General features: G+C 36.9%; 4 protein-coding genes and 1 non-coding gene across 5 annotated transcripts; 3 read left to right on the forward strand and 2 right to left on the reverse strand.

Annotated features, from left to right (window-relative positions):
• Positions 1-514: 514 nt before the first annotated feature.
• Positions 515-4,216, forward strand: LOC120001675 (DNA repair protein RAD51 homolog 4). Its single transcript, XM_038850095.1, has 9 exons — positions 515-644; positions 1,332-1,411; positions 1,502-1,617; positions 1,720-1,801; positions 2,073-2,207; positions 2,321-2,434; positions 2,511-2,601; positions 3,108-3,178; positions 3,561-4,216. The coding sequence occupies exons 1-9, from the start codon at positions 557-559 to the stop codon at positions 3,777-3,779; spliced, it is 996 nt and encodes a 331-aa protein (XP_038706023.1). The 5' UTR covers positions 515-556; the 3' UTR covers positions 3,780-4,216.
• A 3,365-nt stretch (positions 4,217-7,581) lies between these two features.
• On the reverse strand, positions 7,582-8,761 carry LOC120002764 (protein SODIUM POTASSIUM ROOT DEFECTIVE 2-like). Its single transcript, XM_038851569.1, has 3 exons — positions 8,162-8,761; positions 7,972-8,047; positions 7,582-7,776 (listed from the first exon to the last, which is right to left on the reverse strand). Exons 1-3 carry the CDS (start codon positions 8,621-8,623, stop codon positions 7,604-7,606), a joined length of 711 nt encoding a protein of 236 aa, XP_038707497.1. The 5' UTR covers positions 8,624-8,761; the 3' UTR covers positions 7,582-7,603.
• A 2,118-nt stretch (positions 8,762-10,879) lies between these two features.
• LOC120001837 (60S ribosomal protein L35-like) lies at positions 10,880-13,824 on the forward strand. The gene is made up of 5 exons (XM_038850322.1): positions 10,880-10,971; positions 11,086-11,221; positions 11,307-11,463; positions 13,104-13,172; positions 13,662-13,824. The coding sequence occupies exons 1-5, from the start codon at positions 10,968-10,970 to the stop codon at positions 13,689-13,691; spliced, it is 396 nt and encodes a 131-aa protein (XP_038706250.1). The 5' UTR covers positions 10,880-10,967; the 3' UTR covers positions 13,692-13,824.
• Positions 13,825-15,975: 2,151 nt separating this feature from the next.
• On the reverse strand, positions 15,976-16,049 carry TRNAR-UCG. The gene has a single exon. It is a non-coding gene; the product is annotated as a tRNA-Arg (tRNA).
• A 2,575-nt stretch (positions 16,050-18,624) lies between these two features.
• Positions 18,625-20,590, forward strand: LOC120003094 (3-ketoacyl-CoA synthase 12-like). Its single transcript, XM_038852000.1, has one exon. The coding sequence runs from the start codon at positions 18,734-18,736 to the stop codon at positions 20,117-20,119; it is 1,386 nt and encodes a 461-aa protein (XP_038707928.1). The 5' UTR covers positions 18,625-18,733; the 3' UTR covers positions 20,120-20,590.
• The last annotated feature ends 487 nt before the right edge of the window (positions 20,591-21,077 follow it).

The raw sequence follows: 21,077 nt of genomic DNA on the forward strand, positions 1-21,077 counted from the left end.
TATCTATTCTTGGATGTCTTTGAGTCCAATGATAACAAATAACAAATACGGAGTACTATGCACAACGGTCAAGCCCCATCTCCCAACGAGAAAGCAAACAGTACTGCACCCGTTGTCTTTCGATTGGGCCTTTCAAATTTGAATTTGATGCTCAAACTTCAGAGTCTAAACCCAACTCGGCCCAGTTATAAAACCTAGGCCTGTTATGTTCGGTTGTTCCTTTTCACTTTTTAGAACCTGTTCACAGACCAAATTTGCCCATTTATACTCGGGAAACTTTAGTCACACCTCACTTTTTATATTGTTTTGGTCTGACATGGTGTGGTTTGTAAGTCTCTTTGTTTGCCATACAAAAAACTGAGTTTTATAAGGGATGGTTAACTCAAATTGGGGTGTCTTTAGTAAAAAGTGGGGTGTGACTAAAGTTTTCCTTTATATCATAGGCCAGCCTTGTTGGGCCTTTTTATAAGTTTTGTTGGGCCTGGTTAAGATAGTCTTTCAATCCCGCCTTTCATCTCCATCATTATCAAGCAGAACTGAGAGAGCAACAAGAGAGATGGCGCCATTGAAATCGCTGGAGAAGGAGCACCCAATTTTAAACTCAGAGTTCCAGAATTTCTGTGCATCTCACGGAATTTTCTCAGGTCCTTTTCCTAATATCTCCCCTTTTTTTCCCCTTATCGTCCAGTCTATTGCTCAACTCTGTTTGTTTCTCAAGGAAATCCATGGGGAAAAAAAAAAGAAAACTAGAAATAGATTGTGTGGAGAACTCATTATTTGACGATGCAACACTTTGGGCTGTCGTTTTCGATTTTTATATGATTTTCGTATCGGGCTCGCTTAATCATTAATTTATCATTTTATTTTCCTAGTTTGTACTTCTAGGGTTAGAATTGGACTAACATGAAGAACGTCAAGAAGTGTACCTTCCCTACGATTTTTACCAGACTGTAGTGGGCCTAGTGGCTCTCATATCTTCATATAGGAGAAATTGTAACGGAGAGTTGGAGACTAGACTGAATACGCCACTGTGATCTCTGCTTCACTGTCTGTTGGTATTACAGAAGTTTAAACCTCGGCTTTATTGGATTTTCCTTGGGTTGATTTATACGGGTTTTCTCATATGAATATACGAGACAAACAAATGATCAGATGTAAATGGCTAACAAAGTCCTCCAGAGTGAATCTCATTTTGCGGAAATATCTTGTATTTTCCTTCTGATTTCTTTGTCAGAGTTGATTGCCATTGCACATGGCTATAGCTTGAACTACAAACGAGAGGGCTTTCCGTGTCAGCAATGCTGATGCATAACTCGTTCTTTTTTGAGCAGTTGAAGATCTCCTTATGCATGACCTATATGTGTTGGTTGCTTTGGCGGAACAACAGCCAGCCTCAGAGAGACTGAAAGAGGTCTACCTTTACAGATTAGCTCTTTATTTGTTTTATTGACTTCAAAGTAATGCTCCTCATGTGCTTTAACCTTCTTTTTTAATCATTTAGGGAATAACCCAAGTCTTATCCATCATGGACGGTCAACATCAGCCTTGGATGAATGGTATGGAGTTGTTGCAAGATGCCCAAAGGAACAAACAGATTTTATCAACTGGATGTGAAGGGTACTGTGTGTCAATACTTTTCACATAACTTTCTGTTACTTGCAATGGATATAATATAATGCTGTTCATATGCATATCATATCGTTATGTTGTATATACCAGGATTGATTCGTTTCTGCTTGGTGGATTACGTGAGGGACAGTTGACAGAACTCGCTGGGCCTTCGTCTTCTGGCAAAACTCAAGTGAGACGTCTTTTTTGTTCTAGAGAATAATTATGTTCTTTTCCTAAATGCTCCTGATCTTTTTCTAAGATTTGCTTGGTTTTGTGTTTATAATGTCTGGTCTAGATGATCATATTCAGTAGTCTTCACATTTATATTACTAGGCATTAACCTTATATGGTGAGATGATTTGTATTTGTCTTTATCATGTGGATACCCTGCAGGCTTTTGCTATACTAGTGTAAATATAGATGCATATTTAAAAGCTTATTCAATTTCTTGGTGATTTCAGTTTTGCTTGCAATTTGCCTCGAATGTCGCCAAGAAACATAGTGGTTGTGTCATATACTTGGATACAGGGAACTCTTTTTCACCTCAACGCATTGCACACTTTAGTGGCCTGAGCTCTGATTCTACTTTCAATGAGGTCAAATGTGCTACATATCACTTTATTTAAGGTTTGTCTGTCATTAGCTGTGTCTAAGGTGAGCTGCAAGCCTCTTCTCTGCCTAATCTTTTCAGTGCTGATCTATATTTTAGTCCAGAAGGAGCATACTTCGAAAAGTAATGAGTAACATAGAGTGTCATTCAGTGTTTAACATCTTTGAGATGTTTGATGTGCTGCACCAGCTTGATTTTGATATGAGATCGCAGGTTTGGGAACTCTGCCTAGTGTTTTTTTGTTAGAAAATGTTTCCTGCCCTTTTATTCAGCATTTGACTATGTTCAGATGCGTGGAGTTGATCTTAAGGCGCGGTTGCTTATTGTAGATTCAATCTCATCCTTAATAAGCCCAATCCTCGGAGGCAATGGCTCACATGGTATCCGATTTTATTCTTGCATCACAATTTCTCACAAGATAATAATCTGAATATGCTTATTAACAGAAGCTGTATATCCTATATATGTATATCTAGGATACAATATATGTTTGCATGTGTTGTTTCTTCTCATGTTTGCACCTTTGTTTATGTGCACTAAAATGTGCATAATTATTATCAAAAGCAAAAGTGGGAAATTCCCTGTTAATCTTATGATTCACATTTGAGTTGAAGAAGAGTTTTTGAAATATGCAGATTTTGTTAGCTAGAATAAAAAAAAAAATCCCTTTTTTTGACAAACTAGGCCTTGATAATAAAGGGAATTAGCAAGACTTACACCTTTGTAATAAATCCTCCTTGTGCTTGATTCCTCCCTTATAGTATTAAATTAGATAAATCACGTAAATTTTGATCTTGGCTTCTAGATTATTGGTTTTATGGAATTCCTCCCCTACCCCATAACGTGCATCTTGAAACTTTGCTTTTTGATTGACGGGTTGACACAGGGCGTGCAATGATGACATCTGCTGGAGCTCTACTCAAGAAGTTGGCGCATGAGCATAATATTGCTGTACTGGTAAGTTTTACTCTTAAAGTTTGCATGTTGTTTGTGGCAGCGCTGCTCTCCTGAGTGTCAACTTGTCACCTTGTATATGTAGCTTTCGTCTCTACTCTCTATCATCTACTCGGTAATCTCACTCCATAATTACTGATGAGATTAGAAGCTTATCCTGGTGATATTGTCCTTTCAATTTAATGTCTTGATGAACTGTTCCCTAACTGAACTGTAGGAAACTTCTTTTTAATGCCTATAACTCTTGAAGGTGGTCTTTTCACTCCATATTCTGTCGTATCCCCAGCATTGGCATTTGTGTTCATGCACTTTTCTGTTATTTGATTATGTGGAAATCAATGGTATTTGAATGTAGCGTTGAACTGTAACTGAAAACTTTCTGAAGGTGACCAATCACACTGTTGGTGGAGAGGGTGGTATTCCTAAACCAGCTCTGGGGGAGATTTGGAAGTGCATTCCACATACAAGGCTTCTACTATCCCGTGACCTTGACAGCAATTTTTGCCATATTTCCGTACTAAAACATTCATCGCTTGTAAGTTTTCAAATTCTACTACTTTTAATGGTTTACCTTAACAGCTTGTTTCTATTAAAGTTTTATTAACTTGTCTTCTATTGTTTCCATCTTGTCGCGTGTATCTAAACTAGCCACAATGTTAGTAAATTCTTTTCATGTTTAATGTGCATAAAAATGAATAAGTAAGATAAATAAAGATTGCACCATTTCTAAATACTTTTGACTTCATATTCCAGAACATGCTGTCATTGCTTATAAGTTTCTTTAACATGGTTATTTTCTTCCCAGGCCTCTGGTAAGACAACTACAATTCTGCTTTACAAGTAATTTGTAGCTTGATATACTTTCCCATCTCGTGGGGAAATAGAATAGGAGTAAAGTAGTATAGTTATGGTACGTTTTCTGTTAACTAAGAATAAAGTATTGTAGCATATATTGCAACGGGAGGAACAGAAAATTTGAACTTTGATTGTGCACAATTGTATCTGAGTTTTATTTTCATGTAATTTGGGTGGTTTTTCTTCTCCTGAACTGTTGCTGAATTTCCAAGTTGTCATGGTTTATGATGTTCTTAATGGCATCCCATCCCATCCCATCCCATCCCAAGAATTTGGCAGCGTAACTTTGTGGCGTTGTTGTATGTTGCTTTCATCCTTTACCAGCTATTTCATTCTTTGTTAATGAGTTACAGGTACATATTTACTCAAAAGAAGAACACAAATCTGAAAAATGCAATCTTTTTTATGTTTTAAATTAAGTAGGAGAGATCCATGCAAGCGGTTCATGTATGGCAATGAATGACGAGTTGGGGGAACACAGTTCTGTTAGGCTTTAGCTAGGCCGCCAACACGAGACTATTTGTTGGAACTTGGAACTGCTGGACCATTATATGTAGGCCCATGTGAGCCCATTTGTTGGAACTGCTGGACCGGATAGAAGTTACAAGAAGGCCCTACTGACCCCTCCCTGTCATCAGTCCATTACCTTTATATGTAGGCCCATGCGAACCCATTTGTTGGAAACGACTGGAGTAATAATACTATGGTAGTGGATGGAGCTGGACCTTATTTTGACACCCACTAGGTTCGAAGTTGTGCATGGTTTCCGCCAAATAATTTTCTCCTGGATAACAAACACGTCATCGTACAACGTGAGAATGAATTTAACTCTCTCAATTTACATTTTTCAATAACATATAGATAAATTCCCAAACATAATAATTAACTAGTTTTGCATCTCTCTTTTTGGGTTACTTTTGAAGATACATAGGAAAGAACAATCAGAAAAATACTATCAATGAGTTGTTCATCATGTAGCTGTAGGAGTACGATATCTCTTAAGCTTGAATATGTCAATACTTTCACATTTATAGCGTGTGCATTTTGATTCATCAATGAGTGAGACACGCACTATTATCAATATACTCGATAGATTGGATGTATGCCACTAGGGTGTGGGAGAATACCTACAAAATAGTCATTCATGTACTTTCGGGTTACGGAAGTGTAAGCACCCACCTAAGAGATTCAAATTAATCTACCCATAAACTATGCATAGTGATCTTTATGGTTCAAGCGTTGATATTTGGATTAATCGACGGGGTCAATCTAATACGTTTAGTGGATAGATACAAAGGAACCGAGAGTTCAGGGGAAATATGAACTTTGGAGTGTTTGATAGTACACAAACTCTCACTCCAGCTTACCGGGTGTTGCATGAAGGATATAGTCATATACATCTCACAAGTCATGAACATGTTTCTAAATATGAAAAGCCTCGATGTAAGAATCATATATCTCTGGGAGTTCATTCATAGTTCAGGTAGTATCAGACAAACATTGGATTGAAATAATAATTCCCAAACATAATAATTAACTAGTTTTGCATCTCTCTTTTTGGGTTACTTTTGAACATTATACATATATAGTTTTTTCGGACGGTTTGTAAATAATTGAAGGGTGATATAATAATATGTTCAATAATTCAAAGACTTGAAACATATGACATTTGATAGAGTTTGATGTCTCTTAAAGGAGAGGAAGCAAACAAAAATGTTTAGGTAAATAAAAGGAAATGATTTAACATTTTCGAGTCCTGCTCCCTCTCCCCTCTTGTTCTCTTCTCTATGGTTTTCAACTTGACTTTGCCTTTTTTATCCTCTTTGTCTTTACTCTAGATGATTTCCAATTTTACAAATTCTAGTATATGTTTTTATTTAATAATAATTCACCATTTGTTTTGTTCCACACTGTAGTACATGGTTTTTTTTTTTTTTTTCCTTCCTTATTTTGTAAGATGGGAACAAAAGCTTTGCTCAGCCAAAAACAGAAGAGACCAATCTCCATTCTCCAAATGCCTCCTTATCCACAGATTCGGCGACGACCAAAATCACCAACAAAATTTCTACTATAATCATAGAATATTAATAATATAATATAATCCCTTGAAGAATGGGATTTTGGAAATGTTTTTTCAACTTCTTCTGCTATTTTCTTTTTCAGGCCGTCCAAAATCTAGTCAAAGAAAAAACAAACCAACCTGTCAAAGGAAAATGTAAAAAAAAGAAGGAACATTCAAAGCCATTAACAACTGTGGATAAAGGGTTCGGAATTTGCACATTCTGGTATTTTCTTCTTCTTCTTCTTTTATTTTTCTTTCTGTCTCTGCAGGGTTGGTTGGAGATCATAAAGTTTCAAAAGCGAGAAAAGAAGTGCAAAGAAGGAGAAGGAGAAGCAGAAAGACATGAAGCAGCCCCCACCAGCAGAAAATTTTGAAATGGACTGCCCAACCAAAAAAGGGGGCCTTAATGTCATCATTAGGTCCCATGGTGGAGAAGGCACATTTGGTACCCAAGAAAATGATATATCACTAAAGGTACCAGAAAAAAACTACATTAGATGATTTTAATCCTTCTAAATTCAGCATTTGAAATAATATACACAAGTTTTGCAAAACTTGACATGCACACTAGGCATTCAATGTTAATTGATGTGAAAAAAAAAGTGCATAATGTCTCTCTGAATCTACTAAAAACCTCTTCCTACGTCGAAATTGTAAGGAGTCCGCTCCTCTAAACTACTACCAATTTGTCCGTTGTTGGCCATATACTAGCTCACACGACTTTGTCTTCTTAGATCCACCGCCAACCCATACTAGTTTGAGCTCAGAAAAAATGTTTGTTATTAGTTTGAAAGTTTGATTGTTACTTTACATCTTTTTTTGGGAGATGTGGGACAAGAGACTTAGCTCCATCACTACTCAATAGCTCATCCAACATCATCAAACTTGACATGGAAAGACTTGTGGTATTGCCCACTCGAGCCAGGTGCTACAGAAATGACTGATAGTGGCCACCTGATTCATTCCCATGAGTCTGCACATAGTGATTGCTACAATGTTCCTACATATTGACATATTAATTACTAAAGTATTCAATGCTCATTGTCATGCTTGCAGCCATGATTGCCTCCGGTCAGACTTCTGTCTTAGTCCCTCAGTTCAGTACTATATTATATCACTTACTTGGTTTTTAGGTAAAACATCTCTTTGGTATTGAATTCAGTAACTTTCGATCTTTTTCGAGTTTTATATACTGATATACAGAAGAATCTTCTTTCTTTTTCATGATCACAAAGCATTTGCACTGAAAAAGCTGCAGAAATCTCCCCCACAAGCAGGTGGGTATTAACATGGTAACTAGTAATTAAACAAGGATACATATATATATATATATATCACAAAGACATATTTCAGATTTTCGCTACACATTATCACTGACTAAACAAACTAATATTACAAGCATATATATACCCTGCGTGCTGGTATTGATTTCAGGTTATATATATATATATATATATATATAAATATCTAACTTAAAGTACAAAAGAGATATCAGAACTGGTTTTTATTCATCAGTTGTTCTTGTTGATCAAAACAGAACATGGCGACGGTGATGATGGTGTCGGAGATGGCCAAAGCTGCGCATTCTTCACCCGGGAAATGCTCTCAAGTACACCCAGAGGAGTCACATCTCCGATTACTGTAACTTTCTTTGTCGCTAAATCGATACTGAATGATGTCACTCCTGCAATATATTTTGCAAAAATCCACAGCCTTAGAAGTTAGAACATGGTAGGCTAGGGGTATCATATTCTTAGTTATAAGTAAACAATTAATGGTAATGGTTTACGGTTGTAATTGAAACACAAAAGTGCACATGAGAAAATTCCTTTCCATAAAGATATGGACAAAATGAAAGAATTAAGAGAGAAGCTTAAACCTTCCATTTTAGATATATGTTTTCTCACTTTTCCTTCGCATCCTTTGCAATGGATTGACACCCTCAGAACCACAACCTTTCAAGTGTCAGTACAAATTAAATAATACCAATTAGGATGGAAAATTTGTTCAATAATGAAAGAAACAAGCTAAGATATATCAATATATTCAAGCTGCTAATTAGTACCTACCTGGTGTCGCGACGGAGCAGAAGGAGAGGACTTGATCAGAGCTTGAGAGTCATTTGAGCTTATAATTACACGTCTAGAGGGCTTTGCAGGCTGCGAAGGAACTAGAGCAGAGACGCGATCGGAGTCATTTGAAGTAATATTCCAATCAATATAAGAAGTAGTAGAAGACTCTCTTAAAAGATATCTGGATGAACCAGGAGGACTATAAAGGTCATTTACACCTGCAGAGCTCTTTCTATGCAAATCACTCGGCCTATTACTAGAAGAATTACTCTTCCTCATCTTCTCATAGGAAGGCCTCGGACTAATTGGCAATTGTGATGAACAAGGTGTGTAAGCAGCCTTGGAACTGAAAGAGCGATCCAGGTGTCTGTGAGAGTGACGGACCATTGAACGCTGGTCTAAGCTGGAACACACAGCAGTGGATGCTGGAGAAGCACAGAAAATCTCCATTTTCTTCATGTTTAGATCTAATGAAGAAACAAGACAAGAAAGATTTTGCCAATGAGCTAGGCAGACTAATCACCGGTGTGGTGGTTTTAAAGAGTATGGTGAAAGAAAAGCAAGAGAGGGAGAGATTAGGTCCACCTGATTAATCTGGATTCTGGACTATCAAAGGATGTGATTAAAATTAAATATTCGAAATTGAGAAGTTGGGGATCAACTTTTTTGTTTGTCATGATTACAACCACTAGTCTGAGAAGCAAAGCAAAGCACAGCACAGCAAAGGGTCAAAATCTGTCAACTCTTATAATTAATGCATCATTAATTGGTAGTTAGCATATAGCTAGCATAGCAATTATATAGGCCTTTTGGGCATGAAATGACATTCTCTATGATTGACATTTTAGTCATAGGCATGTTTTTCCTCAATTCAATTCATTCCCTAATCATGGAAAACCCAATATACATATATAATAGAGGCAATAAAATGAGAGAAATTGATAAAGAGAAAGAAAAAAGATAATATTGTTTATGCTCCTTTTGTTTCAAGTAAAATCAAATTTTTTTATAAAATTTTGGAAAAATAATTAAATTTTCAACATATATTCTATACAAATATGTAAAGGGAAACTCTTTGAAACAAACACCCAAAAATTATAAGTTTTCCTAGAGCATGATTTTCCTTAACAAACGGAACGTGAAATTATTGTACCTTTCTTTGACAGGACAATAATACATCTAAAGTTCAAAACCAAGCTTTGTATTAAATATTGAGTCGGCGGAGTAGCTGCATCAATATGTGACATAATATATATTTATTCTACTTGTAAATTAAGTAGTTTATTTAAGTATACTAATATTTGCAAATGAGCCATTGGTTGAGTGATAATGACTTTGCATATCCCTGACTGAGGTCATGGGTTCTAGTCTCACCTCCTCCGAATATTTACAAGGAGTGTGTGGGCTTCGTCTGCCCCTAAGTGGGCTTGATAGTCGACCCCTGCGTGGGCTTGATTTGTGCCTCCTCCGTGGGGCCTGTTCACACCTGTACTTTCATAGGCTTGATCTGGTGGTGTGTACTCAAAAAAAAAAAAAAGTACACTAATATTTATAAAGTCCCATTTCATGTATCGTTAAAAGCTTATTTTAGAAAATAAAGGTCCCAAAATTCAATATTTTTTCTGCTTGTTTGCTACGGAATGAAACAAAAATGACTATAAATAAAGAAATAAATCCAGAATAAAGTTAAAGGGATGCTTTTAAAAGTATAAATCTGGAACCCCAATTCCCGGATCATTCATATGTAATCCGATAAGACAAAGCACTGGTCAAAAGAAGCTAGTATTTCTCTTAATTGTAAAATTAATTAGCTTTTTTTAAAACAAACAAAACATCCAAGATAAACGATGGGCTTAATTATTGATCCATAAGTCCACCTATTAACGGAATTTTTCTTGGACAAGAAAAAATGGGCTTTGGCCCATTTTGTTTTTGACAGAGTAACCGTGGGCTTTTGGGCCTCATGTGCCAGGCTTGTGGACTCGAAGCCCATTCTTACATTTACATGCAGTCATCCGCTCAATTTTCAACCGTCACAGCTCCTTTAACAACTTTTTTTGGGGGTAATGTAATCCTTCCTTTAATCGTCATTCTTATAAATTATAATAACACGATCCAACGACTTTTGGGTTGGTGAGATTCCAAACCAACTGTTTTAATTTTTAGTTGTGGAGCAATCAAGGGCCCCTCTTTAATATTTATTTTTCTCCAATTTAAATTCCCTCCGTATCTAACAGTGTTTCCTTCCCCCTTTTCTTTCACTCTAGTTTATCTGCTTTATGTATATTTTTTAAAAAAATTATATACTTTAGGACAAAGATTAAACTAATTTGATTTGTTTGGCGCGCGCACACACACTTTTTTATTATATAAATGAATTTATAATATTGATACAAAATAAAATTTCCCTTCCATTCGATAAATAGTTGTTTGACTTTAACCACTTTCTCAAATTAATGTCATTTTTCTGAATCTGTCGACACAAGCACTTGATTTTAAGGCTTTTCAAGTTTTTACAGACTCCAGTCCACTATTGAAATTTAAGCCCAGGACAATGCTGAAACAAAAGTTAAATCCATACTTTATTTGTTGGCAGTCAGGCCCACAATGAAATGTTGGACCAGCATAAGCCCTATAATTAGTTGACAGGCCCAGAAAGAAATCAGGTGAAGCCCATAAGGTCAATCCGCACGTGCTCTCGTGCCAAATTAGGGTTTTGCAGAGACCCATATTTTAAGACCGTAGAACAGAGCCTGGACTAAGTTCACTTTTCCCTCCGGCAGAGACAAACAGAGAGGCATCAATGGGTAAGTAGTTGTATAAGATTATGAAAAAGTAGAAGACTGTGAATCCTACTGTGCGTTTGTTTTGCTTTCAATGAAGTGACAGATAAACATTGTTTTTGATATGCGAGTATACAGCGAGGATCAAATTGCACGAGCTAAGGAACAAATCCAAGACGGAGTTGTTGAACCAATTGAAGGATCTGAAAGCAGAGCTTGCTCTCCTACGCGTCGCTAAGGTTACAGGCGGCGCCCCCAACAAGCTATCGAAGATGTATTTTCTCTACTCACTCTCGCTCTGTGATTATAAATGTCTACATTTGTATCTGATGCTGATGTATATATATAAATATGGGCAGTAAGGTCGTGAGGCTTTCGATAGCGCAGGTGTTGACGGTGATTTCGCAGACACAGAAAGCCGCATTGAGGGAAGCTTACAAGAATAAGAAGTATTTGCCTCTCGATCTCCGCCCCAAGAAAACCAGAGCCATCCGCAGACGCCTCACTAAACACCAGGTACTTAGAATCCTCGTGCTCAATTGTTTGCACTTTTCTGTGTTTATCAGATGCTTCCTATATAGATTCATAATGTCTGATCGACCTGTCATTTGTCGCGAAAGAAATACATTGGGAAGGGAGGAAGTCGATTGATGTATTATATGATGTTTGGCTATTGATTTGCTTATGATGTTTCGCAGATTCATTTGAATTTTCTGTGTTTATTGTGATTGTGCGTTATTGGTGTTATTTGCTTTGTTCACGTTTATTTTGAAAGATGTTATGGGTTCATATAGATCGGGATGTTTTATATAACGTGCTGCCTCACCTGTAATTATAGGCTATCAGTTATACTTGTAGTATGTGTGCAAGTGCTTTGTCAATAAATATGTGGTTTATTCTATCTAATTTTGTAATGATGCTACTTTGATGGACATGTAGCTGTGTTGTAGACATAGAGATTAGAGAGTCATGGTTTCCTTGATAATATTGGGGTATACCCAACGAGCTTCTTAGCATATGTGGAAATATGCAACAACACTATAACAGTTCTATTAAAGAACCATGTTGCCTGCGGGTGTGAATCTGTGATTTTGAACTGAGATATAAGAACAGCTTCCAACTTGTCACAACTACTAATGCATATGTTGTTGTTCTAAATTTAAATTTCTTAGCTAAGGAAGATCTGTTTATAGAACTTGTATTTGTGTCTGTCCAATATGATTATATGTCATGCCAGTGGCAGTGTGAACGTAGTTTTTCAGTCTTCTAGATTCTACCTTTCTCACTTCTCCTCTTGCTCAAAACTATTTCGTTGCCTTGTTGTGCCATGTTCTGTTCGGAAGATGATGGTCGCATAAATACTTTGTGATATCGGGCCTCTTGGAGGACAGTGGCACGACATAAGAACAATGCTGGTGCTTGGAAATAGAAGATGTAAAATGTTTTCACTTTGTTGTGGGATTTTAGCTCCAGATATAGCCCAAGTATGCGACTTAGAATATCAAATGAGAGTAGGCATACTATTTTGTAGTTTACCGGCCTTTTCCTTGTTTAGCAATCAGAGTTAGTCATTTTCTATAAATCAATTTCCAGACTAAGTATCCAATATATTATTAGATGGTGGGGAGGAGTGATTGACAGCAGTACCTCATCATTCGAGATCTAGGTGTAGTTTCAAAAATTTATGATATGAATTGATTTATAGTTGTCATATAGAATAATAGAAGAACCTCTCAAATGTTAATTGTTTAATATTGATTTCTGTATGTTTTATATTCTATCTGAGATGAAGGTTTCTGGGCTTTTTTCCGTCCAATTTTCATCCCTTTAGCCTGGCATTTAACTGAAGTTATTTGTAGGTTTGTTAATGTCTGTTTTCAATGTTTCCGTTGCAGTATTTTCACATGAGCGGTGAGCCTAAGACTGGTAGTTCCTGAAATAGAGTAACTAGTTTAAGTATTAGAGTGGATTAATATTTAATAGTAGTACTTGAATAGTTAGTGTTCATGGCTTAGCTCATATGGTTCTATGTCAAAAATATATTTTACGAGTCTACTGCCTTTGACTGTTTGCTCATATTTGATTATATACAATGCTCCTCTTCCAGCTTAATGAATTGTTATTGAGTTACTGTTTGCATTTTTCATTGAATGTAGGCGTCTCTAAAGACGGAGCGACAGAAGAAGAGGGAGATGTATTTCCCAATGAGGAAATATGCCATCAAGGTGTAAGATTGATCTCTACTTATGAAGGAAGCTGTTTCATCAAGTTTCATTAGAATGACGCTTTTTTACAATTTTTTTGTGTCGTTTAATTTTAGATTTTTGCATGTTTTATCCCCATATGAAATTTTGGTAGTCATTCATTTACTTCATTATAGAATTGCTCGGGAAGACTTCATTCCTGTTTTGGTATTTTGGTTATGTAACTTATGTTGAGTTCTCAAGTACTAAGGTAGGAATAAGATTTGATTCACTGTGGTTTTTAGGCATGACAGGCAATGGTGGTTACCCGTGGGATTTTTTTTACTGGAATCATTTACAAATGTGAAATGTAAATGCCATATCAATCTTAAGTTTTTATTAAGATTGATTGTGATTGAACTTCCTTATCATATTCCAGTGTCTGTGTACTTATTCCAATCTTTTATGCATTTGGCCCACGTCATTACTTGGGAGAGTTACTTTAGTTAATAACTGTCTGCATGTTGGCAGCCATGCCCCAGCTGTTGGGATGAAGGTTGAGCCCCAGGCCCCCAGCTATTGAATTTCATCAGTGTACACTGAAGTTGCTTGTTAATTGATGTCAGAAGTAGGTGAAGGTTGCGATCCCCTGTTCATCGTTTTGGTTTGTTTTCTTCTGGCTTTTAGGCCTTTGCCTGACAAAAAAAAAAAACAAAAAAAGGTGAAGGTTGAGTCTGTAAAGTCTCACATTGTTTATTGATGTGTGGAGAATACCCTTTATAAGGGCAAAGGCAATAAGTCCACCCCTTATCATGATCAAGGTATTTTTTTAGGTTTGAGTAAGTTTGGCTTAACCTACTTGTTAGGGGCCTAATGAGAAATATAGTTATGCGAGCTTAATGTATTTATAAGAATCGGATAACTTAAAATGAACAATATTATTGGTGTGTATAGGGGTGTGGATTTACAATAAAGCATTCCAAAAAAATTGGTAGGGGTGATACTACCATACCTTGGTTCAAATGTTATCCGTTATTCATAAGGAATATGATACTTAACAATCATCAATTTATATATATAAAACGGAGGTTCAAAGATGCTTCCCCGCAATTCTCGGTTCGGCTGCTGTGTTCACCAATTGATTGTCACGTGTCATTTAGATCAAATTAAATAAAAAAAAAAGTTGAAAGTTATTGCTACGTGAGAGATTCATCGACTACTGTCATTGAATTTCTTCATGACGGTTCACATTGTGATTTTCGAAACGATTCTTCAGATCAAAATGGGGTCTATACATGAGCGGTGCTTCTATGCCTTTTACGGATTCCATGACCAACCACGACGGACGATTTGAGAGTCAGATCCGCTCCCTTCTCTCTCAAACAAACGTTGTGAAAATTATTCCAACCCAAAAACCCCTGCTTCGCTCATCCCACTGTAAGAACTGCCAAGAAGTTCCCTCATTTAATTTATTATATATTCTTCTTGGTTATCTTTGCTATGTGATTAATTATCCGTCCCGGTTCTCTGTATTGATCTATAGGTGTTCAATGAGGTGTCTTTAAGCTATATCAGTTGAGTTCTCTTTGTGTTCGCAATTGGGTTTTGTTCAATTGAATAATTAATTGGCTTTATTTTTTTTCGTGGTTTGATGCTCAGTAGAATTTTTTCTTATTTTGTGTTTTTCTGTTAGGAAAAATCATGGTTGTAAACCAACTGTGGTGGGCGATAATCAGGATCAGCTCAAGCCCGGCCACCATGTGCGTGAGCTTGAGGAGTCCACAAATGGTTTCGCTGCTGAGAATGTGATAGGTGAAGGCGGTTATGGCATTGTGTATCATGGTGTATTAACATATAACTCTGACGTTGTTGACAAAAAATAGCTTAACAACGGGTGCTATTTTATGGATTTTAATAGCACTTCTCCATGAAAATGTTGCACATTCACCGTCTTTGGATTGACAAATGATTGTCTCACCAATAGAATGATGATTGAGGTTGTTTGATTGTCAAGCATAAATGGTATGTAGTAAATTTGTAGTGTGTTTAAATGTGTTCTTATCTACATGCTAATTTGCAGGGGAATAGTTGGGAGGAAATTTAAGGTAGGGGTAGAAGCCATTGGCCTGAACAACAGGTGTAATTTTTATGGATTTTAATGACACTGTTCCATGAAAAATGTAGCACGTTCACCGATTTTGGATTGACAAATGATTGTCTCACCAATTGAATGATGATTGAGATTGTTTAATTGTCAAGCATAGATGGTATGTAGTGAATTGGTAGGGTGTTAAAATGTGTGCTTATCTACATGCTATTCTGTAGGGGACATGGGACTAACTGAGAGGGAATTCAAAGTAGACATAGAAGCCATTGGAAGATTTCGGCATAAGAATTTAGATAGATTGCTTCCTTACTACGCTAAAGGAGTTCACGGGTACCTGTTCTTGCCTAATTTTTCATGTTTTTGTACCTTTGGTGCCGTAAACATGTTTCTGTGTTTAGAGATGTTGAACGGAAACATTTAATACTCATGACTGATTATAGAATGCTTGTTCAATCAATTATGAATGCATGATGCGAATGAAAAAATGACACTCGTTCATTAGTGTTGTGGGCCTGGGCTTTGTGGATATGTAATGGTGCAGAAAAAAATGACAGCAAAGCTAACCCAATTTTCAAAAACGAAAATTAAAACTTTGAAACAAGTCAACAACCACAGTGGGAGTCGTTGGTTAGTCGTTACAGTGTTATGGGCGTGGGCCTCTGGGCTGTGGGATATGCAATAAGTAAAGAAAAAATGGCCGAAAAGCTGGCCCAATTTTCAAAATGGGAAATTAAAACACGACCACAGTGGGAGTCGAACCCACGACCTTTTGATCCGAAGTCAAACGCGCTAATCCACTGCGCTATGCGGTCCATGAATGGAAGTTGGGGCTATATTTCTTTGCAAGGAGTAAAATGCATGTGAAGTTTTATTGGCCGTGATTTCCTCTGCATCCTTGCTTCGCTGTACCACATGCAGACATCGTTGCTTCGCTGTCGCTGTACTATATGCGGATTGAAGTTATTCAAAATTTTGCTTTTACATATATGTCCCGCCTCCTCTGTAGTTGTCGATTCCATTAGGGCAAATGCAATGGTGAATTGGTATTGGGCCAATAAAGATGTTGTTTTTTGCTGATGTGGCTGTATTGTAAAATGTGTTTTGCTTATGTGGCTGTATTGGGATAAGTGTTTTGCTGATGTGGATGTATTGATATTTGATATTTTGGTGTAGTTTTGTTGTGGATAATATGGAGGAATGGAATGTTGTTGGGTTGGGTGGAAAGAGAAAGTGTGTGGGAAGAAAAAGTGTATAGAAATTTGTGTTTTGTTGATGTGGCTGTATTATAATACGTGTTTGACTTGATTTTTTGTGTAATAGAGGTGGGACCGGGCCAACAAAAATGTTAGCCCAACAACCTAAATCCCATTGCATTTGCCCTTATATGAGACACCCAACAAAAGGCTTGTTGTGTTCTTCACTCTCGCTACTTTTACCTCCCACCATGATTAGTTCATTCATGCATGACCCTCCATGAAACTCATCTTAAATCTGTTGTGAAACAGGTCATTCGAAGAAAACATATAATAGAATAATAACAAACAGAGCACTCGAAACAGTAAAGAGAAATAAGAATAACATAGATTTTACTTTCATGGAGTCTATGATCGTTTTTTATTATGAGAATTCTAGTAGTACAATTCAACTAAGTTTTCTCTCTTTTATATCGGGTACCTAGGCACTCAAAAAATACTATGCTCCCCTCTTGCACAACTTCACTTTTTTTTTTTATATAGCTCTTAGGTATTAAGTAAACAACCCTACATCACCGGTTACAGAAAGGCCGAAACCATGTTACGTACTGATATGCATGGCCATAATAAGGCATATATAAGTAGATAACCCCGCTTAACTGCTCAAGTACGCCCTGCCACCTCCACGAGGACAACGACTGTTGTGATTGGCCTTCTCACTTGTCAGCTTCCTCATAGGACCATAGCTCCCTCAAACATTCCATTTCTTAGCTTCCCTCCCTCGTGCCCCACCATCCATGCCGATGGCGTGATCCGACCCAATTAACGTGACCATATAACAGTGAGTTTTAATTAATCTAGGCCCAAGCCACAAACCCTAAATATCAAAACCTACTCTCTAATAAGCAAAACAAGAGCTTACCAAACATAATCAATAGCATGATAAAAGAAAAACATAATCAATATAATAGAACTAACAAAGCCATCCCATAAATTCCAAGTTGCATGCGAACCCACAAACCATGCCACATTTTTTTTTAATTATTATTGATAGAATATGTCACATGGGTTTTTATTGTCCATAATTAAATTGCTTGCATAAATTTGATTATGTTAGGTTATATATATATATATATATATATATATATATATATATCTTACCTACTTAGTTGTACATATAATCTATTGCTTAAATAATATTGCATTATCTTGGCCGTCCTAGGATTTAGTAGTGCAACTCATGGTGGTTACTCTATTACTGTAATTAAAAATATATATATATATATATATATATATATCTCATTTTGAAACCAAAATTGTATAAAATATCATTCGTAAAAAATTACTTCACTTGACAGAGACTATGTATATTGGAATAGGACTACATTTAGATAGAAAGAGATTTAATAACTGGTGAATTGATGAATGATGTCTCATGAATTTATTGCATGTGTGTGTCACAGTGTGTGTTATATGTCCTTTTTTTTTTTCTTCGTAGCCGGCCAATAAATAAGTGAAAATATCATAATACAATACCCATCGTTTTTATGAACTAAATATTATAATATCCTCTACTATCTACCACGTTATTTGCCTTAAATGTTGTACCACAACAGGAAAGGTTTTAACTGTGAACCATATATAATGACTTTTCTAGTTATGTGCCATGAAGGGGGTTGTAATTTCAAACAAAAAATAATAACAGACACAGGTCGCAGAGCTTTAATAATCTATACAATGAATAAAGGAAAAAAAGAAGAAAGAAATATAGGGAGAGAGCTAGAGAGAGAAGACAATGGTTGGGGTTTGGATCGTGATAGAGATCCCAACATCTGATATTAGAGTTATCTCAATTGTTAAATTATATGCACATAATTTTATGTACATTATTTGAGATCTATGGAGTACGCAAATTTCTTTGAATAATGTGCATCCAAACAATTGAGATATCGAACTGCTGACATTTTTAGTCTTTTTTTCAATTTCTTTTGGTCCATCTGTCACATGCCTAAGGTGTGACTAAGACTTGAATTTGTGATAAAGATTGATGCGAAAGTCACAGAAAGTGCAGTTGGTGGGGGTTGAGCGATTGCGATATTAGGTCTTAAGCACATTCACATATTACACTCACATACACACACATCCTCCTCCTCTTATAAATCTAAGCTTTTATGATTTTCCATCTTACAAACCGTAAGTTGTACACTTGTTCAGTTGTTTGAAACACTGCCTCCTCTGTTTTTTTTTTCCTCTCTCTCTCTGTCTCTTCATCTGTTTTTCTCTGATTTAAAGTGGGGTTACCAATGTTAGTATATGCATTCTGGATCTTCCACTTCCTCTTCATGATCTGGAAGTGGATTGATAGAAAACGAGACCAAGAATGTTACATATTAGATTATGAATGCTATAAACCAAGTGATGATAGAATGGTTGATACGGTGTCGTCTGGGGAGATTATGAAGAGGAACAAAACTCTGGGTCTGGTTGAGTACAAGTTCCTCTTGAAAGCCATTGTGAGTTCTGGCATTGGAGAGCAAACCTACGCACCAGGAATCATGTTCGCAGGAAGAGAAGAGAATCCAACTCTTCAAGATGGGATTTCGGAGATGGAGGAATTCTTCCATGATAGCATTCAAAAGCTTCTGATCAGGTCAGGAATTTCTGCTCAAGAAATCGATGTTCTCGTCGTTAATGTGTCAATGCTATCAGCAGTTCCTTCTTTGTCTGCTATGATAGTGAATCACTACAAGATGAGAGACGATATCAAGGTCTTTAATCTCACTGGAATGGGTTGTAGTGCGAGTTTGATTTCTGTCAATGTGGTTCAAAACATTTTCAAATCTTACAAGAACAAGAACGCACTCGTTGTGACTTCAGAGTCATTAACTCCAAATTGGTATTCAGGGAATGACAGATCAATGATTCTTTCAAATTGTTTATTCCGGACTGGTGGGTGTGCAATTTTATTGACAAACAATCGAGCTTTGAAGCACAAATCCATGTTGAAACTCAAGTGTCTAGTCAGAACACACCACGGAGCCAAAGATGATTCTTACAACTGTTGCACGCAAGCAGAGGATGCAGAAGGAAGACAGGGATTTCACCTCGGCAAGTCCCTCCCCAAAGCCGCATCGCGCGCACTAGTTGATAATCTGAGAGTCATAGCTCCCAAAATCCTGCCAATTCCGGAGCTGATTCGGTTCATGGTGGTCTCACTGGTTCGAAAATGGACCAGTACTGTTAGCTCGACCAAAGGAGGGTCTAATTCTCCTAGGCCAGTAATTAATTTCAAGACCGGTGTTGACCACTTTTGTCTCCACACAGGTGGTAAGGCAGTGATTGATGGACTTGGCATTAATCTTGAATTATGCGAGAATGATTTGGAGCCAGCAAGAATGACTCTGCATCGATTCGGGAACACGTCAGCTAGCAGTCTATGGTACGTTTTGGGTTACATGGAGGCGAAGAAGAGGCTGAAGAAGGGAGATAGAGTGTTAATGATAAGCTTCGGTGCAGGCTTTAAATGCAACAGCTGTTTGTGGGAGGTGGTGGGAGACTTTGGTGATGGAACTAATAATGTGTGGAAAGACAGTATTGATAGCTACCCACCAAACACACTGGCTAACCCATTCATGGAGAAGTATGGGTGGATTAATGACGAAGATCCTTCAACATTCGTGATGCGTTAAAATTTATTTTTTTTTTTTAAAAAAAAGGATTTTTGTTTTCTGTACACTATTATTCTCTTCTTCTTTCATGTTATTATTGTTTATTCCCTTTGTGGATTTCATCTCCCTATGAGGTGGGAACGTATTGGAATGCTATTTTTTTTTTCTTCTTGTTTTTTTTTTTTTGGCTTTTACGGATTTGATATTGGTATTGTTGTTTTTTGAAGGGGATATGAAGAATTCAAGTTGTTCGATAAAATTTCCTTCTTTTTTTGTTTTGTTGCGTTTAAATTTGGTGAGAGACTCCGGGTTTACACCCTGTATACAGCGCACGCTGTTTGTGTTGTGTTTGCGTATAAATGAAGAGCAGTTATTGCAAGCCCAATACAGTTAAGGGCCAATCAACAAAACTGGGCCCGTTATAGATGTCGCTGGGCTACACGCGCGTACCCAGCCTAAGCTTTGCTGTGGTCGAGTATCCGAGCCGTTGATATCGAACTTGTATGATCAAGATATACGACTACAAAACAAATCAACAAATACCAGAACGTTTTTATTCCTTGTCCTTTTTTACAGGATATCGAATTTGTTCAGAAACACAATGCATATCTGGTTGACTGTTTTTGTATGTTAATATATATGTGGATGTGGATGTGGATGTGGATTGGTTGAAATAAGTCTGGCTCCCACTTTTATGGACCAAGAGTTGTCCATGAAAACGCACTTCATCATCAATTAGCGGCTACGTTTCTTTATTGTGAAAGGTCTTTGTGCTTAAAGTTGCTTCTGCTGGTGCATTAATTTGGACAATAACTACACAAAACATAAAACATGCATCATGCATAATTCATTCACACATGGAGAGAGGCTAACGGGGTTGCGGACTTTTTGGTCAAGAGTGGTGTCGACAGAAGCGAAATGATGACAGCATGGTTTGCATAACATGGTTCCTTTGAGTTGAGTTTTGAAGGGGGCTTAC

This window comes from Tripterygium wilfordii, chromosome 7 (genome assembly GCF_013401445.1).
Source record: "Tripterygium wilfordii isolate XIE 37 chromosome 7, ASM1340144v1, whole genome shotgun sequence".
Lineage (NCBI taxonomy): Eukaryota > Viridiplantae > Streptophyta > Magnoliopsida > Celastrales > Celastraceae > Tripterygium > Tripterygium wilfordii.

Coding starts and splice junctions, on each gene's coding strand:
- LOC120001675 (XM_038850095.1), top strand. CDS start 557: ATGGCGCCATTGAAATCGCTGGAGAAGGAGCACCCAATTTTAAACTCA. Junction 645..1,331: donor ATCTCACGGAATTTTCTCAG/GTCCTTTTCCTA, acceptor TTTTTTGAGCAG/TTGAAGATCTCCTTATGCAT. Junction 3,179..3,560: donor AGCATAATATTGCTGTACTG/GTAAGTTTTACT, acceptor AACTTTCTGAAG/GTGACCAATCACACTGTTGG.
- LOC120002764 (XM_038851569.1), bottom strand. CDS start 8,623: ATGAAGAAAATGGAGATTTTCTGTGCTTCTCCAGCATCCACTGCTGTG. Junction 8,048..8,161: donor CTGCTCCGTCGCGACACCAG/GTAGGTACTAAT, acceptor GACACTTGAAAG/GTTGTGGTTCTGAGGGTGTC. Junction 7,777..7,971: donor ACATATATCTAAAATGGAAG/GTTTAAGCTTCT, acceptor AATATATTGCAG/GAGTGACATCATTCAGTATC.
- LOC120001837 (XM_038850322.1), top strand. Junction 11,222..11,306: donor CCCAACAAGCTATCGAAGAT/GTATTTTCTCTA, acceptor AAATATGGGCAG/TAAGGTCGTGAGGCTTTCGA. Junction 11,464..13,103: donor GACGCCTCACTAAACACCAG/GTACTTAGAATC, acceptor CATTGAATGTAG/GCGTCTCTAAAGACGGAGCG.
- LOC120003094 (XM_038852000.1), top strand. CDS start 18,734: ATGTTAGTATATGCATTCTGGATCTTCCACTTCCTCTTCATGATCTGG.